General features: G+C 36.8%; 1 protein-coding gene across 1 annotated transcript; it reads left to right on the forward strand.

Annotated features, from left to right (window-relative positions):
• The first annotated feature begins 698 nt into the window (after positions 1-698).
• Positions 699-15,126, forward strand: LOC140231916 (meiotic recombination protein DMC1/LIM15 homolog). The gene is made up of 13 exons (XM_072312063.1): positions 699-941; positions 2,103-2,147; positions 3,386-3,436; positions 4,182-4,277; positions 4,894-4,976; positions 6,083-6,135; positions 6,804-6,918; positions 7,531-7,622; positions 8,394-8,467; positions 8,925-9,039; positions 9,985-10,045; positions 11,867-11,983; positions 13,061-15,126. The coding sequence occupies exons 1-13, from the start codon at positions 888-890 to the stop codon at positions 13,128-13,130; spliced, it is 1,026 nt and encodes a 341-aa protein (XP_072168164.1). The 5' UTR covers positions 699-887; the 3' UTR covers positions 13,131-15,126.
• The last annotated feature ends 5,088 nt before the right edge of the window (positions 15,127-20,214 follow it).

A 20,214-nucleotide genomic window follows, 5' to 3' on the forward strand; every position in this document is an offset into this window, starting at 1 on the left:
CGCTCGCATTTAATTGTACAGTTATGCAATTCTGATGTTGCTTCCATGAGGTGCGCCCCCCCCCCCCATGTCTTGACCCACGGTACGCCACTGAACACCCCCCTCTAAAAAATCCTGGGTACGCCTATGTGTCTTTCTGACCCAGGAGTGGTGGGGGAGAGGGTACTAAGGTGTAAAGGAGCGGTGACAGTGGTCAATTTGACATAACTCTTTTTTATACAATTTTTTGGCGTTTTAATGTTTACCGGGAAGAAATGAAGCTTACCCTAATTAACCATAATCAAGATGCACTTGGTGGATGGCAGCCTGAACAAGGACGGGGAAAGAAGGCAGTTTTGTGTCACATAAGTTACGGTGAGTTTTCCATTGGACGACAACATGTTTTAACGATGAAGCGGGCGGTGTCGTCTGCAAAAATCACAGAAAGTGGAATGCGCGCTGGCTGCGTGAATGCTACACGAAGAGTCCCCGTTTGTCCATCGATCACTCCTGTCCTGACGATCGACCGCACAGTGTGTTGCGCCATACGTAGCATAAAAAAGCAACAGCGACTAGACGGCGCGTTGCGCTACACCGCATAGCGCAGCGCCGCCGCGCGCGCGCGCCGCGCAGCATGCAGCTAGCACACAATGCATGCACACAACATACGTACAAAGAAACCTAGTACATATTGTACCTGCATGCACTCGATCGATCGACTCAGTAACAAGCAGCTGGCTGTAAGTTGTATGCTAGGGTTATGAACGCTTCGTACTTGACTTCGATAGCCTCTTGCTGAGATCAGAGGGCTGGACCCGGCTGCTGTAAGTATGCCGCGAGGACGAGATTTAGTGACCTACCGTTAGCGTTACCGTTAACAATCAACTGGGTTGTTGCAGAGCAGCATTATGCAGGACCAAGTGGTAGATGATCTGGACATCGATGATGTGGACAACGACGAGGTGAGTAGACACAAAAGAATAATAAAGTTGGGTGGGTTTTTTTTTTTTAATTTCGTATAGATCTAGAGGTATCTAGAACCCTAACCGTTAGCTCTAAAACAGTTAGAAGTCTAGAGGTTAGACACTATCTAACTAGTCTAGACCCTCTATACACAGCCCAGTCGCTGTACGTAGCGCGATAGCGTATTAACAGCGTCTGGTCGGGCTAGACACTATCTAATAAAAGTAATAGACGTCTAGTCTAGATAAGATATCTAGATAATCCGTCTAGAATCTAGGTGTTCTAATACTTCTTTGTCTGATTCTGAAATCAGCCTCTGTTGTTTGTTACTCTGAGTCTGAGTCCGATTCAGAAGAGCTTCAGTTAACGTTAGAATATCTCCTCTAAAAAGCTTTCTATTCTAACTAATGTTAGTCCTAGAAACTATACTAACGTTAGGTCTAACGTTATCAGATTCTAGAATAGAACAAGATATCTCTAACGTTAGTTAGAGTTAGAGTTTAGTTAGGCCTAGGCCTAGAAGATTTTTTTTTCCCAGAAGTTAGAGCCCAGTCTCTTGGCCTAATGTTACATTAGACCCCCTAATTTGCCAAACCGTAGGAAGCTAAACGTTAGATCTAGATTATGTTTCTAAGTGTTAGACTTAGAGCTAGACAAGTGAAGTGTTCTTCTAACAGTGTTAGATGTAACGAGTAACTGTTGGAACGCCTTGATTACACCAATCTACCTGAAAGTGAAAGGATAGAATAGACGCTACTTTCACTGAAAGTGAAACAAACTTTTTATTCAAACAAAATGAACGACCTGCGGGATACCCATTCCTAGTGCAGTGGTTCGCTACCACTAACGTTTGATAGAATGATGCTTGATATCTAGCAATGTCTAACGTTATTTAACAAAACTTGTTTTTATACTTTGATTGTGTTTCTTTGATTATTAATAGATAAATTCTAAATGATATTGAAAAAATGAAATTTGCAACAGTGTGGCTCTGCTAACGTTACAGAGGGACTTCTAAATCAAATGATAAGTTGGTACGTTGTATGCTTGCTAAGTTGCTTATGACAAGGTTTAGTGCAGAGTGATAAATAAATGATAGACTCTAGTCTGCAGTTCTTGTTACCTGACTCTATCTATGGTTATTTCATATGTCAACACAGGAGTCTTTCTTCCAAGATATTGACGTCCTCCAGAATCATGGCATTGTAAGTAACAATAAGATGTGTTCCCTGCAAGTGTGGACACTTGCTGGTTTGTGTGGCTGTGTGTTTTAAGATATCAGCTCTTTGGTCCCCTCTCTTATATTGCAATGCATTCTGAAGAGTGTACTTAGCATAGCATGCTTCCTTTACACAGGCATTAACTACCCAGGTACTTTTCTTTCCTCAAGAGACTGCAAAATCTAAATCCAAAAATCGGATGAACAAACCTGTTGAACAAAAAAAGAAAAAATATTTCATTTTTGGATTTAAAAATTTTGGAATAACAAACTGTAACCTAACCTGAACTGGCTGAAGTGTTTCCAAACCAGTAGTTTTTATCATCCATGGATACAACTAATAGTATACTACTTAAAGGGAACGTAAACCCCAAGAACAATGTGGATTGAGTGAAAGCAGTAATATTAGTAGAACACATCAGTGAAAGTTCGAGGAAAATCGGGCAATCGATGCAAAAGTTATGAATTTTTAAAGTTTTGGTGTTGGAACTGCTGGGAAAGGAGACTACTAGAGGTTATGACGTATGAGTGGACTACAATATAAAGAAAATATAAAGGGAAATCAGTAAAAATTCATTTTTCATGAAAATTATACATTCCCTCAACTTGATACTGACATATATGAGGGGTAGCACTTATCCCCCTGCTTTCTGAAAGTGGTTACTCAAGAGCTCTTTCATTTTGGTAGAAAAAGGAATTTTTGTGAAATTCCTCTTATATTTTCTTTATATTGTTGTCCTCTAATACGTCATAACCTCTAGTAGTCTCCTCATCCAGTGGTTCCAACACCAAAACGTTAAAAATTCATAACTTTTGCATCGATAGTTCGATTTTTCTCAAATTTTCACTGATGTGTTCTACTAATGCTAATGCTTTTACTCAATCAACATTGCTCTTTGGGTTTGCCTTCCCTTTAAGTGCTGTACTACTCTGCTGTACCCCCTTCCAAATGCAAAGCACTAGGCTTTGGCCTACTATTAGCAGGTAGTATTAGTTACATATGTATGTGAATCTCTATTGGACAGGGTTTTCTTCTTTGACAATACAGTCATCATTGTATGAACATGTTTTACCTGCTTTATCATTGGTTTTGTCACATAAATTACTTTCATGTGAAATACTGATCATCTTAAACATATGCCACTTGTTATATGCAGAAAAATGTTAATACAAAACTAATGGATATGCCTATATTTACAAAATATTTGGTCTTTCATTTAAAAGAATATGACAGACATCAAGAAGCTAAAGAATGCTGGGATTTGCACAATAAGAGTAAGTTATTTGTATGTTGAGTATAAATGACTTTATTTCAGTCTCATTTTGTACATGATAAAACATACCACAAATGATAGCAGTCTTTTCTATTTGATTTGCTTGAATCATTACATACAAGTACATTTGTATGTAAGTATAACTTTAAGATCTGTATATCTCAGAACACCTAAATTGAGAAATATGTACACAAACAAATATTAAAGGAGTGACCTCTTGTATCAACTAGCAGACAAATGGCTTCTGTAGGCCTACAGCACTACCAATTCCCAGCAAGATTGCCATTTCAAAAACTTTCCTTCCCTCCTCCATCCTGTGAAGCCAACATCACCTAGGTGAAATCAAAAGTTATTTTCATGTATTAGATAGTTCCTGGATATGTTCAGTTTGCAGGTTATATCATGAAAAAGTAAATAAAGCAGTTCCACCTAGCTGGAATGCTTCCCAGGGAGTGGGGAGTGAGTATTAATCCAGTGAAGGAGGTAATTAAGTGTATACATATAATATGAGCTGTGAGAGCTCTACAGAGTAGCTATGATGGAATATAAGTCATATATTATCATTGCTATTATCATCATCATTATTAGTTTGTTGAACTTTTATTCTGATTGGAATGGTTGACATAAATATGCACATTTACTACAGGAATGAGAAGGGAAAATGAGTGGTGACATCTCTTAATGCTATCATTTTGGCAATAGCAAATTCATGGGATTAAATGCTGATAAACTTCCTTGTACTGCAGGGAATTCAGATGACAACACGCAAACGTATGTGTGACATCAAAGGGATATCTGAGGCTAAGATGGATAAAATCAAAGAAGCTGCTTCAAAACTTGAGGTATGTAACCCAGGTGATTCATAATGGCTTAAAATGTCACAGGTATCTCCTTACTATCCAGTTATGTTGAAAAAATAAGAAGATATCGGTGTGATCATAAGGTTGTTTGGAGGAATTCTAATATAGCTCAAGTCACTACCCTGCAAAAGTCAGATCAGTATAGAGTCTTGGTTCTTTGTGCAGTTTATGTGTGTGACATTACAATTGTGGTTTCGATTAAGCTTTAGAAAAAGATGAGCTTTAAATGAGAAAAAAAAACTCTTACTAAATAAAAACGCTGAATGCATCAATCTACTGTAAATAATTACATGGAAAGAAGGAAAAACTTTATACCGTGGTATACTGGTAGTGCTGTGCAGAAAACAAATCTAAAGTTTGTGTGAAGTAAGGAAAAGTTATGAAGACTCTCATCGTTTGAATGAATGAAGGACAGAATGATCCATATGTGCTATCCAGTATAATTTTTTTTTTTTTCAGTATAAATTTTTACTGCACAGGGTTGGTATCAGGATGCAGGATACACCAAATGTTACATAAAAACTGGAATTTGTATTGAGTGAATACTTATCATTTTCAGTTTTTTTCTTCAACTGTTTATTTGTTTGTTTTCACACAGGATAACGGGTTCACAACAGCTTTAGAGTACAGTGTAAAAAGAAGAAATGTGTTTCGAATCACAACAGGTAGCACCGAACTTGAGTAAGTAAAAAAAAAAGAAAAAAAAAAACCTTTACGTGTACATGTTTTGTTTGTCCAGCCCATATTTTGGGTAGAGAGCAGTGTATTCCTGAATGTCTTCAAAGCAAAAATATATGTTGTCAAAGTAATGTTAAAGTGATTTGAAATGTGCTGTTCAGTGTGTGAAATGTGCATCATCAAGATGAACAGGGTATACCTTTACTTTATCCTGTTGAGGACGAGTCCCAAGTATACTTGGGCAGGTGTCTATGGGAAATGTGTGTTGTTGCAAAATCAGTCCGTCCTCAACAGGTTAATGTTAAAGCCGGTGTTTCTGGTTACATAATACACCTGAATTTCACAGATAAGTACATGATCACATTGAATCTAACTTAAGGAGATCAGTTGTCCTTAAATAAGTTCCAAAAAGGAAGGTATATCATAGTTTGTCCCTGCTGTCTTGATTAGATATGAACACATCTGTCAAATGGCATAACATACACAAAATGTATGTCAAGTTTCTTAAAGAAATGATTCTATTTATTGACTATAACTTTGAAATAACTGAGTGTTCCCTTTAGCATCACTTTTCATTATAGGCTCTGTTATGCTATTATGTGTTTGTATGTGTTTGATAGTAATGTACAGAGTAAGTGCATGCAATGGGAAATTGTAATACATTTGTATAGAGAATGGGTGGAGGCATGTCTGTCAACACTTTTTTCAATTTTGAATGAAAGAAATCCAGATCCTGTTTGATACATTACCATATCTTTATGTTGCTTTGTTTAAAATGGTGGCATCAACAGATCATTATCAAATTCAAGTACACACACACACACACGTACATAAATTAAAGCATATTGAATGACAGCAAGTCAAGTTGTGTGTTGACTTCTGCATTTTGCTTTCTCCTCAAGCCCCCAAATCCACATGGTGCACAAGCAAATCAAGACAGACCCTACCAGTTGCAATAAATAAGTACATTTCAGTTTGTTTATACTCAAGAGTCCACTCTGAATTTTTAAAGGTTTTGAGACAGTCTTTATACAGGACACAACTTGTAGAGACTCATCCACAAGCCTTATTTAAAAAAAAAAAAAAAAAACATTTGTTTACACTTCCAGCAAACTGCTAGGTGGAGGCATTGAAAGCATGGCTATAACGGAAGCCTTTGGAGGTAAGGGCAGTGAATGTCAAATTTCTCTCTTCTAATTCCAATATTTATATGCATACTGATTTGTGAGGAAATGGGATGGTGTTACACGTGTACTTCTAGTCCACTAAGTTAATGTTAGAATATACTTACTTACTTTTAAAAGTCGGGTAGTATTCCCGAGGTCCATGGATGATGTCCCTCCAGCTCTCTCTGTTCTCCATTACACTCACAATGTCCTTTGTGTTATGCAGACAAGTGTCATTTCTAAGTGTGTCTATGGTGCATCAAGGCCGTCCGCGTCCTGCTCTCCCATGTAGTGGTTCCCATTAAGTAAGACTGAGTGTAATGTTAGCTCAGGGTGTCGTTGGGCATAAAGAGTTAGAATATAGGCCTATAAATACTATGTACAGTTTCCATCAGAACACACAATGGTATTGCAATTGAATTTGATCATGCCTGAATTGGGAGGATTGGACTGATTAACACTGGTTGTGCCTGCAATATCCTGCTCTTTGTTGTATTATCAAATGTTTCCAACCCTGGCTACCCTGGAGTCTCTATTCCTGCTTGTGGCTATATGTTAGCCAGGTGAAAGCCACTTTCCCTTGTAGGTCTTGGTAACAATGGATGTGAACAAAACACACATTTTATTGCAGTCTTAAGAAGCCTGAATTTCTGTTGATTTTCAGAATTCCGCACAGGAAAGACTCAGCTGTCACACACACTGTGTGTGTGTACACAGCTTCCAGGAGCCAATGGATACCCAGGGGGAAAAGTTGTCTTCATTGACACTGAAAACACTTTGTATCCTTTGTTAGACTCCATCTTTCCTGCTTTACAAAACTCTCTTCCAATTTACTCCACTTTCCACCAAAATCTGCTGTCGGTGGCATTGTGTGGTGGCTCTTGGATATAAGCAATTAGATGACAAGGATATGTGATATATTTTCCATTCTTTGATTATGCTGAGAATATTACAAATCATGATTTATATCATAGAATTACTTGCATGCTACACAATGCAAATGCATGTTTTTCATACTTGTTCACATCCTACATCAGAGCATGACCGGTAATGTGCTAGTTAATAGTGCTCAGATTTTTTTAAGTGATTGAATACATCCAAGGCACTTGGATATTGCTTTAAAAAAAAATGCGCTGGAATATTCACATACATCCCCAGTTGAAAAAATTAATTAGAATATCCATCCATTTCCCCATCCCCAAATACTAAAGACCAGTTTTGCTGTTGTATTGGAAGAATACATAGAAGTCCTTCTGCAAACAACTATAATGAAGATCATTCATGTGAAAATTTAGTACCTGATCACTTTAGCCCTTCACCCAAGGGGAGATCCATTGATTGCCCTTTTATAACATTCAACAAGGGATCAGTTTCTTTGACCCTGTTTAAAGCCGCCCAGATCGACTTAGAGACATCGCCGATCGTTTCAATCTTGACCACAATGCAATGCTGGATAATGTACTCTATGCCCGAGCCTACACAAGTAAGTTACAAGGTCTATGTATTAAAGGTCCAGTTTACCTTTGGGAGCAGTGATTTCAAAAATGTTCAAGATATCACATTTGATGCATATGTGTAGGTCTGTTGTATCATAAAACATCCTACCATATGAAATATTTGCCATAAAGCCTAAAATATAAGGAGATATCAGGGTTTTTCTCAATAAACCGTAACTGTACACGGTTTAGTCTGGAAACATTTTTATTATAACTATTGTTCACATTTTGTGTATTTAACAACACTTAACATCGATTATACGGATTCAAATTTCGACAGTGGTTGTTTCTATCCCTAACTCACATTTTAGAACTATTTTAAAGCACTAATGCTTTCATCTGCAAATGGTAAATTATGCCTTTAACTTTGAATGACTTGTATTCTATTCTCTATACCACTGTATGCTGTGATTTGACATATCAAATCATTTTGATACGATTCATTGCTACAATACTCCTTACAACATCTTTTTCTCTGATTTCAAATTGTCACACACATCAGGAGCAGAATACAACTTTCATATGTTTGTTATTGTTTATGATGTCTTTTCTCCAAGGTAAACAAATGTGATGCATTTATTTTTTTCCCTTCCCTTTTTTTGTGTTGTTGAAATATTTCAAAGACTGAGTGCATCATCGGTAGGAAAGATTTAAGTGAATCATAATACTGCTTACCACCTCTTGATTGACCAGTATGTACACATTTGAAAATCATTGTTACCCATGATGATGCTTGCATATATTCTTACTTCTTGCAGGTGAACATCAGTTTGAACTACTGGATTATGCAGCAGCAAAGTTTCATGAAGAGCCAGGTGTCTTCAAGCTCTTGGTATTAAATTTTGTCCAGTAATAACTCCTATTTTAGGTTGCATGGCCCTCACACAGCAACTGAGTCACATTTATATCCAATACCATTCCATTTTGTGTGTATAAGTAAAATATTGTTTGAAGTCAAAGAAAAGAGAACTTGTAGTTCTCTTTTCTTTGACTTCAGCAAGAAAAATGGTTGAAACAATTCTCTTGCAAGTTACAGAATCCTTGAGTAAAGTACAGTATACTCCATGTAATTTGGGAACTATACTTCCTATTATGATACATGGTCATTAAAATGCATAGATGACATTTCTTTTATGTGCGGATTTTTGATTTTTTTTTTGTAGTTGTTGTTGGTCATTGACTCTCTAATTGCATGCTTTTAGTATTTTAGTTCATAAAAATTAATTTATATTGATGTTCTTTTTGTACTTTTAAAGGAGTTGTGGATTTTTTTTTCTGTATGTTTGTAGGTCATTGACTCTGTCATGGCACTCTTCCGAGTTGATTTCAGTGGGCGTGGGGAGCTGGCTGATAGGCAGCAGAAATTGGCACAGCTCCTGTCAAAGCTGCAGAAAATCTCTGAAGGTACTATCATTTCCTCCACTTCTCCCTCATGTTACCGTCACTCCTTACGTTCAACTCTGCATTATTTCATGTCTATTATGTTATATTCTAAATTTACTTATACGTGTATTCTAATCTTGTTTTCTAAATTAAACATCCAAGTACTTTAAACCTTGTGGTCCCATTTCTGGAGAAAATAAAACATTCTTTGTTTTCAAAAAGCCAATGGCACCATATCAAAGAAAAAGGATTATAGCATGAAGTTGTTTCACATCATGGTATTCATAGTGAAAGACACAGGACATTGTCATTTAATTTTGTTCTTACTCAAGGTGGTAAAGAGATGTTCAGTTTTCCAGATTGACAGTGCATAGTTATTTATGGATATTTTCAGTAAATAATACAAATCATTCTTGACTGTTTTAGGCATTTGATGGTTATAGAATGATTTCTATGAAGAGTCTAGGGCAATGACTTGGCTCAGTCAGCATCTTGTCTGCCTCCAAGTCCAAATGACTCAGATTCAATTCCCGAGTCTTTCGGAGCGATGTTGTGTGTAATCATACTGTAACCTCCAGTAAGGAGCAAAACTCTCCGTCCCTCAGATAGGACATTAAGAGGTCCCATGTGTGAGTTACTTACAAATTACACATGTAAAAGATCCCACTTCATTCATCGCACAGAGCAGGGCGCTAGCCCGGTGAAAAGGTCCACCTTTCTATTCACGCAAGAAAAACAGGTGAATGACGCCTCACACCAGGTAACTAACAATGTAGTCAGCAAAACCAGGGAGGTGACACCTCCCTGGCAAAACATATCAACCAAGCACATTATGCAAAGTGAAGAAGATGATGATGAAGGGTCTAACTGAACATGCATTTAAAAGCATTCACAGTTTTCATTGTGAATGCATGGCTACATTCCGTAAGATTGATGCAAGTGTTTTTATTTTTGTTTCCCAAACAGAATACAATGTGGCTGTGTTTGTGACAAATCAGATGACTTCAGATCCAGGGGCAACTATGAGGTAAGTTCTATTTAGCAGTGTCACTTGAAAAAAAAAAAAAGAAGTAATTTGGTCATGATATCATTATATGTGATCTGTCATTTCAGTTTATAAATTCTGTGTATTTATTAAAGTTGTAAGACCTAGCTTCTATGGAGAGTAAAGCCAGTGTAGTCTGGGCATGGGGTTTACCTGTAATACTGATGTTAGCTTTTATAGGTCAGTGATGACATCACGCCATCAGAAGTGTGCATGTCCAGTTAATTTACATGGAAACAAAGTTCTAAAATTCTATTTTCATTTCTCATGTAATCTGAAAAAGAAGAACCTGCTATTCAAATTTTCCTGCTACTGTAATTGCCTACAGACAGTGATTTGTTCTTTCTTTTTATGCCTTCATCACAAAGTGTCATGAATGCACTTTATTTTGAGGTTGTCTGTCTGTCCCTCTGTCTGTCTGTCCTTCCAGGTGCTATATACATGGCTTGTCAGCACTTCTGATTTTTACTCACATGCCTACTTACATGTCTGTGTCTGCATGTGATCTGACTGTAGAAGTTAATTGTGTGGTACAGTTTGTATGAATTAAATTGTCTTGCTCTAGTATGCCTAATTCATGTCACAGTATTCTAACTGATTTAAAGTGAAAACAAAGTTCTGGTAAGGGCTTGAGAACCCATCTGGCACCATTTCATTTTTGCTTGCAATATATCGAAAGAGTCTACAAAGAAACTTACCTGGCTGACGAGGTTTGCCGGAATGATGAGTCGTTTTGGAGTATTTTGAGAAAAATAATAAAAGTCGGTAGACCGACTTTTATTCTAGAAGGCTCCAGACTAACTCGGTCTCAGGGAAAACTCGACCCCATTTCAGACAATTTACACACAGTTCGTGATCGCCATGTTCGTCAGAACTCTATAAATACTACGGGTACCAAACGAGGCCTTTTACTGAACAGCAGACAGGAAAGTGCGTGCTAATCCTGTACAAAACAAATGGACAGCGCGCGGTCCTCGCGCGGTCTTTGAAGTTTTTGTTGTTGTTTATCAAGCGTCTTTGATTGTTTTTAGAGGTGCTTGAGAGGCGCACACTAATTTTGCATGCGCGCCAAAGAGGTTTTTGATGCGCGCGTTGTAACAACTCGGACCATTACTGCGAGTAGCCAGAGGGACAATCAATACAACTCATCCCCCCGTCAAGCAAAGCGAGGCAGAGTTATCCCCGAGTCCGAGTCCAGCCTGACCCCGTTTGGGTAAGTTCTGAGACTGAACGTTTTTGGTTAATATTTCCCATTTTCGTCGTTACCCATCGAATATCTTGATTATTGCAGCGTTATTTTGCACATTTCCTAGGCATACGTCCACATTTTGGAGCAAAATTTGACAACTTTTGCAGGCGTACCAGAACTTTGTTTGGGCTTTAAGATTTAAATTATTCTTTTTCATCCCTCATAAAACATTCAAAAATATTCTCTATAGTATATTTCTGTACTTGTTTTGCTGAGTGTATTGATTTGTATGTGTGCATAGGAGATAATTGCCTGTCATGTGCACCTCTTTGGTAGAGTTAGTAGACATTCTCTTATTACTTCAAAATACATCTTGCTCCTGACATTATTCAGTTTGGGAGAATCCTCACAACTCTGAACACATGGCTGTTAAGCAGGTCAGGAAGAGCTGTGGTGTTTTCTGTTTAGGTGGTATCTCCATGAAATTACCTTGATGAAAAATTCATGATTAAGAGGGTTTATATGGTAGACTTTGATATCAGAGTATCCACCTCAAATGGTGTCATGGTGGACTGTTTTGTAGTATATCTTTCATGTTAATCATATATTGGTAGTTTCCAGGCTGATCCAAAGAAGCCCATTGGAGGACACATCTTGGCCCATGCCTCCACAACACGAATCAGTCTCAGGAAAGGTCGAGGAGAGACAAGAATTGCCAAGATATATGACAGGTGGGTACTCACACCTTTCCAGATCACTAGCTATTTCTTGAGATTTGTTGTTTTGTGACTATCATCAGTGCCTTCAAAACGTTCCACCAGGGCCCCATTTCATGAAAAGTTGATACTATAGCAAGTCTTGCCTTGCTGTAATGACAATTTTCATGGTAATGACAAGAATCTAGTTTCCTGATTGGCTGTGGGAAGTTGCCATTCCAGCAAGAGTTGCTATCCTACCATCTTTTATGAAATGGGGTCCTGGTATGGTCATTGATTTTATCTTGACCCTGGTTATCCTTACATTCCACTTCAGGTCTCTAGGTTTTCAGAGGCATCCATTGACTGACATAGATTCATACAACATTTTCTTGTGAGGAAGCATTATCAAAAAGAAAGCCAAAATTTCTCTTTTTCAGACAATATTCTTCTACATTCTGCCATGGTTCCTATGCACTCAGTGGTGCTCATTCCCTTTCTGCTCTTGACTTGATGTGTCTTTGCCCTGTTCGCTCCAATGAATGGCTCCTCACAAGGTCTATAATGCAGTAATGCTTCATTAACATTTTCAGAAATCTCTTGAACTGGATGACTAAAGGATCCAAGTTGCATCCGCACACTTCTAACATCATTATCATTATTGAAAAGCCACATGGCTGTGCGCCCTTGGGGAATACAATTGATATTGCTTCTGAAAGTTCTGATGCTTGCACATTTTGAAGTCAATGATGACAGCAGTCTGAAAATTCATCTTTTGACTGCAGGCATGGGCACTTACGGCAGCCTTGAGTATGATGGTGCAAGAAATTTAAATGTTACAGACTTGGCAGTGGCGGATGTGTCATAAACCATTCTGGTCACTGTGGCAAGCTAAAGAAAACAAAACTTAACCTTTGTTTTGGGAAGCACAGTATCTTCATAGGCCCATTTATTTCTAATGCATTTTTTTAAACTAATACACCACAAGGAAATATTTGTTTCTGATTTGAAGTATTATTTTTGTTCAGAGCACTAAAGTGTTCTGAAATTGAAGTGGCTCATAATGTTTGTCAATGTGTTTTCTTTTCTCACTCTATGTGTTTGATACAACAGCCCAGACCTACCGGAGAGTGAGGCAACTTTTGCCATCTCAGCAGGAGGTATCATTGATGCCAAGGAGTAGTTCTCACCCGACTGTTGAGGGAGACTTTAATTCATTAGTTAGTGTTGTGCACATTTCACATGATTGTTTTGACATTTGCATCTTTTGACATTATGTCTGGGTGATAGATGTGTCAGACTGTTTCATGTGTAGTCATACTGTTTCAGACGTGGTTATCCTTGTAAATGCCTATTGCCGCATCACTTATATTGCTGGCATATTGTTTTGTGGGTACATGAAATGTATAATCTCACTTTCTTACTACGTTTATGTCTACAGCATTGACTGGTCTCTGATTATTTGAGCTGTCAAAAAATCGAAATTGCTATGTGAAATAATCTCTTCAATTTGATTTTCGTGAACAGTAGATATCACTGTAACTGAAGCAACGATTATATGATGCAACTCCAAATCAGATGTATTCACAAATATCTGGCAATTGCAGACAATCAAATGATAATTGATGTGTGGTATTTTGTTGTTCAGGTGTTTGGTTTCTTTTTACAATTTTGTAAATATATGAGAAAGACATCAAAACTAATATCAAATAACATCAAAATATGAAAAGATAAAATGGATATGACTTCAAGGCAAAAATTTGAACAACTGTATATTGTAAATATGTATAATGTAGGTCACAAGGTAAGAGTAATACATTGACTCTGTATAATAAACATTTATAGATCTTTGAAGGATGTCCTTGTCACGCATAGCCGTTTCCACAGACTTGTAACATGCCTACAGTATGACAGGGCATTTCCAACCACCAGCCAATCTCACTAAGCATAGTGATATGATATGGATATTGAATGATCTGCAAGAAAATCTGACACAAGTCATAGGTCAAAAGTACACATGAAGGGTACAGTATGAACGAGTAGTTCGCCAATTAATCTTTAATATAGGGACAGATAGAAGTAATAACATGCCTTCTCTTCACTGTACTTTTATGGATGCAATTCTTTTGAGTTCAGAGCGCAAATTTGAGATGTAAAATGCAGTGCAAGTGTAAACAGACTGAGTACATGTATTGAGATTATCATTGCTTTCATGAATAGCATTTCGATGTAACATTCTAGCTATCATTATCAAAGAACTTCCATGTAACCACTTAACCACTTGTTTAGAGGATTTTTTTTTTTAATGCTAAATACAAATATTCTTAGTTTGTTTCATTCAGTAGTCTACAAAATGCATTACCCTTACAAGAAGAGATAAATTATAGTAGATTCACTGGATCCATGAATCATATTATTTTGTACATGAAGGGTAAGCAACAGTGTGTCAAGTCACACTAAGACATGTGTTGCAAGACAGATTTCTTGTGTCAGTTTGTTGCTTTTCATCTCTGCATGTATGTTTTCACTTGTTCTACGAGAGGCCTTTGTAAACTGCTTTTTCCAAGACTGTCAGTTTAGTCAAATATCACTGTTAGGAATTATTCAATATTTCTCTTATATTGCAAGAACTGACACACCTTCAAACATGCTCTTGTTCCTCTTATCATTAAATCAAACATGTTCATGATGAATATGGCGGCTGCATTCAGGGCAGTGAGACTACAGTGACTCATATTATAATGAATCGTCAGGACCTGCCGTTTTCCTTTGTTGTATCGAAATTTCATTATAGCCAAACAGTGAAGTACATAAAGATATGCAGATGATCATTTTTGGACTCAAACTTTTACTTGTTGTGACAAGAATATTGATATTACCATGTTTGCTGTCATGTGAGTACGTTTTATCAACATGTGGTCAAGTTCCAATGAAAAGTTAAGTCGCGCATATTTCAGAGAGTTTGGTTGCAATCATCAGACATCTCCATCCTATTTCATAATGATACTGTACCATCATATTTACTCTAAACTCACTACATGCTGTGATGCACCAAGGAAATATGGATTGTGGAGACAGTGTATAACCAAGGTGTGAGAGATTGTCATTTAAAATTTGTTAATGCATTGATGAGAATATAATTTGAAGATATGAATAAACTTCATATTGTGCTATGGCAATTGTGTTTTGTAAACCATGCTACAGTATACAGGTATACATTATAAAAAGTATCCGGAGAGAAAATGCCCATCAAAGACTTACCCTACAGATGATACATTAACATACATAAAGCAGTACACCATATGAAGTATCAGTGTGTTTTTAAAACAACTTAAAGATTTATTCTTCCATATTTATACATGTGAAACAAACAAGTACTTACAATAGTTAGATTGAACATGCTTACTTATTCTACATCTAATATTTGGGACTAGTACATTTTCATTTTTTGCTAATCCTCAGCAGATGTTTGGAACTATTTAGAACACCAACATGCATCATGCATTACATGAAATAATTTATTACAGCAAAATTAAACAGTATTGATATCTACCACATGTGAAATCTGCCAACTACATGTAATTAAAATTTGTAAGCCATAGTATAGTAGTTGTCTTGAGTGAGATGTAATATTGTGCACATAGAATAAGCAAGAAAGAGGGGAAACAAAATGAGACACTAAATATTAGCTGTTTAACAGCAGGTTTGGAAGCACATTCATACTGTCACACAATGGTTTCAACAGTATGGTCTTTAACAAGCATCAAGCACACTTTAAGAGAGTAAATGAACTTTGAAAATGAACTGGTCAAAGGAATTATGTACTGTCCGTTTTGTGATGAAAGTCCATTTGGGGATACAACTCGTATTTGTAACTGAATATGAAGATGTACAAACTGTATTAGGTGACGGAGAACAATGAAGGTGATCAGGCAAGTTTTAAAAGCAAGACTTCAAAAGCAAAGATCTTAAAACTTAGAAGGGCAAACTTACAAGTAAATGCTTCTCATATTCCTCTCAAAGTCTTCATATACCTTTTTACTAAATAATGCTTTTGATAATTCATTTGATATTTTCATATTCTTTCTGAATCTGTATAAAGCTTTCAAATGAGACTGGTCTGCACCACTGGTTACAGACATGACAAGAAGGTACTATGTAGGCAAGCCATCAATCATATATTTCAGGAAAGTAAAAACACTAATAGCAAATTTATAAACAAGCTCTGTGGATTTGATACTACCATCCATAAAACTAGCTGACACTGCTATAGCTCACCTAGTAAAGCAAACAAAAGAAAATTAAGTTTGAATTATCCTTGAAGACAAGAAAATTCTGCTTGTGGAGTTGATGCAAAGTAAGAACAAAACAAAACAAAAAAACATGTTGCCACAAAGTTGGATATAATGTCTCATTACCATTTCAAGCAGCCTTAAAGCTATTTGTTGTGCTCAGTCAGAGAGCTTCTACATCTCTTAATCACTGTCATTGAGGATCATGAACAATCAAGTCTTGTTTCTAGCACTATCAAACATGATCTGCAGGAACAGTCGGCAGCAAAAACCAAATAAGGTAGCTTTTTAGGTTTGATTTCTTATTAGTTTGCTATGTACTTTCCATTCAATTGCATTAAAGTATATAAGCCTCATAGTGCATAATCCCAAGTTCTTAAAGAGATTCTCATACTCGTCAACCTGTCGTTGCATTTTGATAAATTCTTTTGTTCAACATCTTTGGCATAGAATCAGCCTGAAAGCAGATTACTGGCATATCAGTGTCAAAAAGTTGCTACTGTTACCCTGGCTAGAAAAAAAGAAAGAGAACTGGCAAAAATGACAATGAGAGAAGGTTTCAGGCTGCCTTCTCCAGCTGGGTATTATTTCACTATGAAAACATAAATAATGATGTGATGATGCATTATCATGTTTGATTTGTAACTTTGCACATATCATTTCCACATTAAATCATCCCCACACTATCACAAAGCCACGAATGGAAAATGTTAATGATACATGGAGAGCTGGTATCAATACAAGAAGAGCCGACAGTTTGCATCTCCAAAAGGGCTGCACTGCAAAGAATGAATTAATGCCGAATAATGACATTCTAATTGCACCTTTTCACACGAAAACATATCAATAAACATCTAATTGCAACACAATCTCAAAAACAACATTCTCAATCATTGCTACAGAAGTTGAGAAGAAAAAAAAATACATGAACAAAAATCTTTTGAAAAGAAAGTGTACACACAAAAGTGTCAAAGGCAAAAATATCCAAAAGCAATCAACTTTAACAGATTTCTCACTGCAAGATTAATCTACCGAGTTACCCACCATGGAATGGTCATAGCACATACATACACAGGCATGTCCACTAATAAGAATTAGGATGATACCAAAATGAAATCCTGTTGGTGACAGTCTTTGAATCTGTGTTGCTGGGCAGAGCAAAAATTGTGTACTCACAAGTGTTCTGTTTTCAAAGAAAAGTTGCTTATAAGAACTATAATTTTGTTTTGTTTTTTTGTCTTTAAATGCTGGCTTTGCAAGCAAAAAATACACATGATTTAATACCGGCAAGATTTTATACCAATTACCTCCACAATTATACAAATAATAATATCATTTCTGCACATAACAATGCTAATTGCTGTAGACAGCCAGGATAGAAGCCTGTCATAATGGCAAATTTTTGCACATGTATACATTAATTTCAGCCATTTTAGTCAATTTCATTTCACTCCATCTTCACTACCTGAATCTTGACTTTTTAACCCTCTGAAGATGAGCTGATTTTGCTACAACACACATTTCCCATAGATCCCAGCTCCTGCTTGAGTATACTCGGGACTAGTCTACAACGGGTTAAGTACAATCATGAATGGCAACAATCTATGGTCTTTGTACCAAACACTGCTATACTTTATTTGTCTTAGCCCGTTGAGGACGGACTGCTTTTGCTTTTAACGCATTTCCCATAGACACCTGCCTGAGCACTGTCAGGTCTTATCTTTAATGAGTTAAAGACCAAGTGAAAGGAACTTCTTTCCAGGGGAAAAAAGCAAACAAACAAACATATATAAACAATTAAACAGTTTAACAAAAGTCTAGTTTTTAGTTTACCATGGAAACAACCCTGTGTAGGTGACACAGAAGTTAAGTCTTTTCACTGACAAAATGATATCCACAATAAGCTGAAAAATAAACTTGCAATTGATACGAAATTTTAGCAGTGTCAGAAATAAGTCGGTGGTTATCATTTTTGAGGCTATACACTGTTCACTACATTTGGCTAGATGTAACAGTTTCGCAAGTAAAGTCTACAGAATAAACAAAACAAACAGTTGATTTGGCTTCAATATTTGTAGTTTTGATCAGATTTGTACACTAAGTTTATTTCTGGAAGCTCAGTAAGGGGAAGTTATACTTCACAACTCCATTATCTGTCAAAAAAGAAAGGATAATCTACAGCATGCTGGATAAAGACTTTCTTGAATGAATTTGACATTTGGTATCCATTTTGGCAAGTGAGTTTTCCTAGAAGACAGAAAGGAGACTGGAATTCACACATCTTGGTGCAAAAGCTGTCAATAACAAGAATCATATTGAATATGTCAAATGAGCTTAAACTTTCGACTCCAAGCATTTTCACCGCGACTCATGAATACTAGTTAGACTTTTTTCTTTTTGAATATTTACATTCCCTATCACTCATTTACATCATTGGTCAATAAAGCATTGTCTGCAACTATGCCACTTGGCTCCAGCTTGGTACACATTAACCCGAAAGTAAAATTGCTCTTCTCAAAAATAAGTCAACCTGAATCCAGCTTCATTTTAAATAAAAAACAATGTTCTGACCCCCAAGGAATATCAAAGGCAGCCAAGTCAGAGCAAAAAAAAAAAAAAAAACCTAGAAATGTCGCTATGGCGACTGATGCCTCCGCCATAATGCATGATTCTCCCAATAGGCGTATAGTACAATGTCTTCACAATGTGTGATCCATGACAGTTTCACATAACTGGCAAAATATTGAAATGACAGGTTTGTCAGAAATGTCTTGAACTGGGTTTGCTATAATTTTCTGAGAGTGCAGGTACACATACTTGGGGAATTTCGGGGAAGTTTATGCATTGAGTAATTTCCAAGGTATGAAGAAAGAGTGTGATGACAGTACAAAATAGATTTTTTTTTTTTTTTTTTTTTTTGGGGGGGGGGGGAGGGCAATTGAAACCTGGCCTTTGACCCTTAACCTTTGACCTTTTGGCTGGAAATTTCCCGGAGAATCTCCATTAGGTAATGCATGTATTAAGTTTTGAAACTAATAATGCAAGCATTGCATATACTAATGAGGGAAATAGTAAAATTTTGAGGAGTTGACCTTGACCTTTGACCCCTTACTATTGACCCGTGACCCCTAAATTCCCTAGATAACTCCTGCCAGACAGTACATGCATATGTACCAAGTTCCACGAAGATACACTGAATCATTTGCGAGAAAAGTAATATTGCAACATTTTCACCTAACCTTTGACCTTTTGACCTTTGACCATATGACATGAAACTCTGGAGAATCTTTATGCAGCAGTACATGTCCACACCAAGTTTCAAGAAAATACCTTCGGGCATTGCATGGATATGGGGGAAATTGCAACATTTGTAGCATTTGACCTTGACCTTTTGACCTTTGACCTCTTGCCAATGTCACTAAAATCTACTCAACTAATTGTCCCATTATACATCATTCTTGGACCAAGTTTGGTGAAAGCTGCTTCATCCAGTTTTGAGTTACCACGTAAACAGATAAATTTTAGGATTTGACCTTGATCTTTGACCTTTGACCTCTGTCCGATTTCACTGAAAAACTAATCAAGTAATTGTCCCATCATACATCATCCTCCAACAAAGTTTGGTGAAATTTGTTCCATCCAGTCTTGAGTTATCGCGTAAACGGATACAATTTCATGACTTGACCTTGACCTTTGACCTTTAGCTGATTTCACCCAAAATCTAATCAAATAATTGCCCCATCATACTTCATACTTGGACCAAGTTTGGTAAAATTCCAGTAAATATTACTCAAGTTATCGCGTAAACGAAAGCGGACAGACGTACGGACAGACGGATGGACGGACAACCCGAAAACATATGCCTCCTGCACCATTTCGTGGAGGAGGCATAAAGAAGTGTATTCCAACAACTACTTTACTTCTGATTCTAAAAAAAAAAAAAAAAATATTTGTTTCCTTATCAATTTGTTCGTT

The sequence above is a fragment of the Diadema setosum genome, chromosome 8 (genome assembly GCF_964275005.1).
Source record: "Diadema setosum chromosome 8, eeDiaSeto1, whole genome shotgun sequence".
Classification (NCBI taxonomy): domain Eukaryota; kingdom Metazoa; phylum Echinodermata; class Echinoidea; order Diadematoida; family Diadematidae; genus Diadema; species Diadema setosum.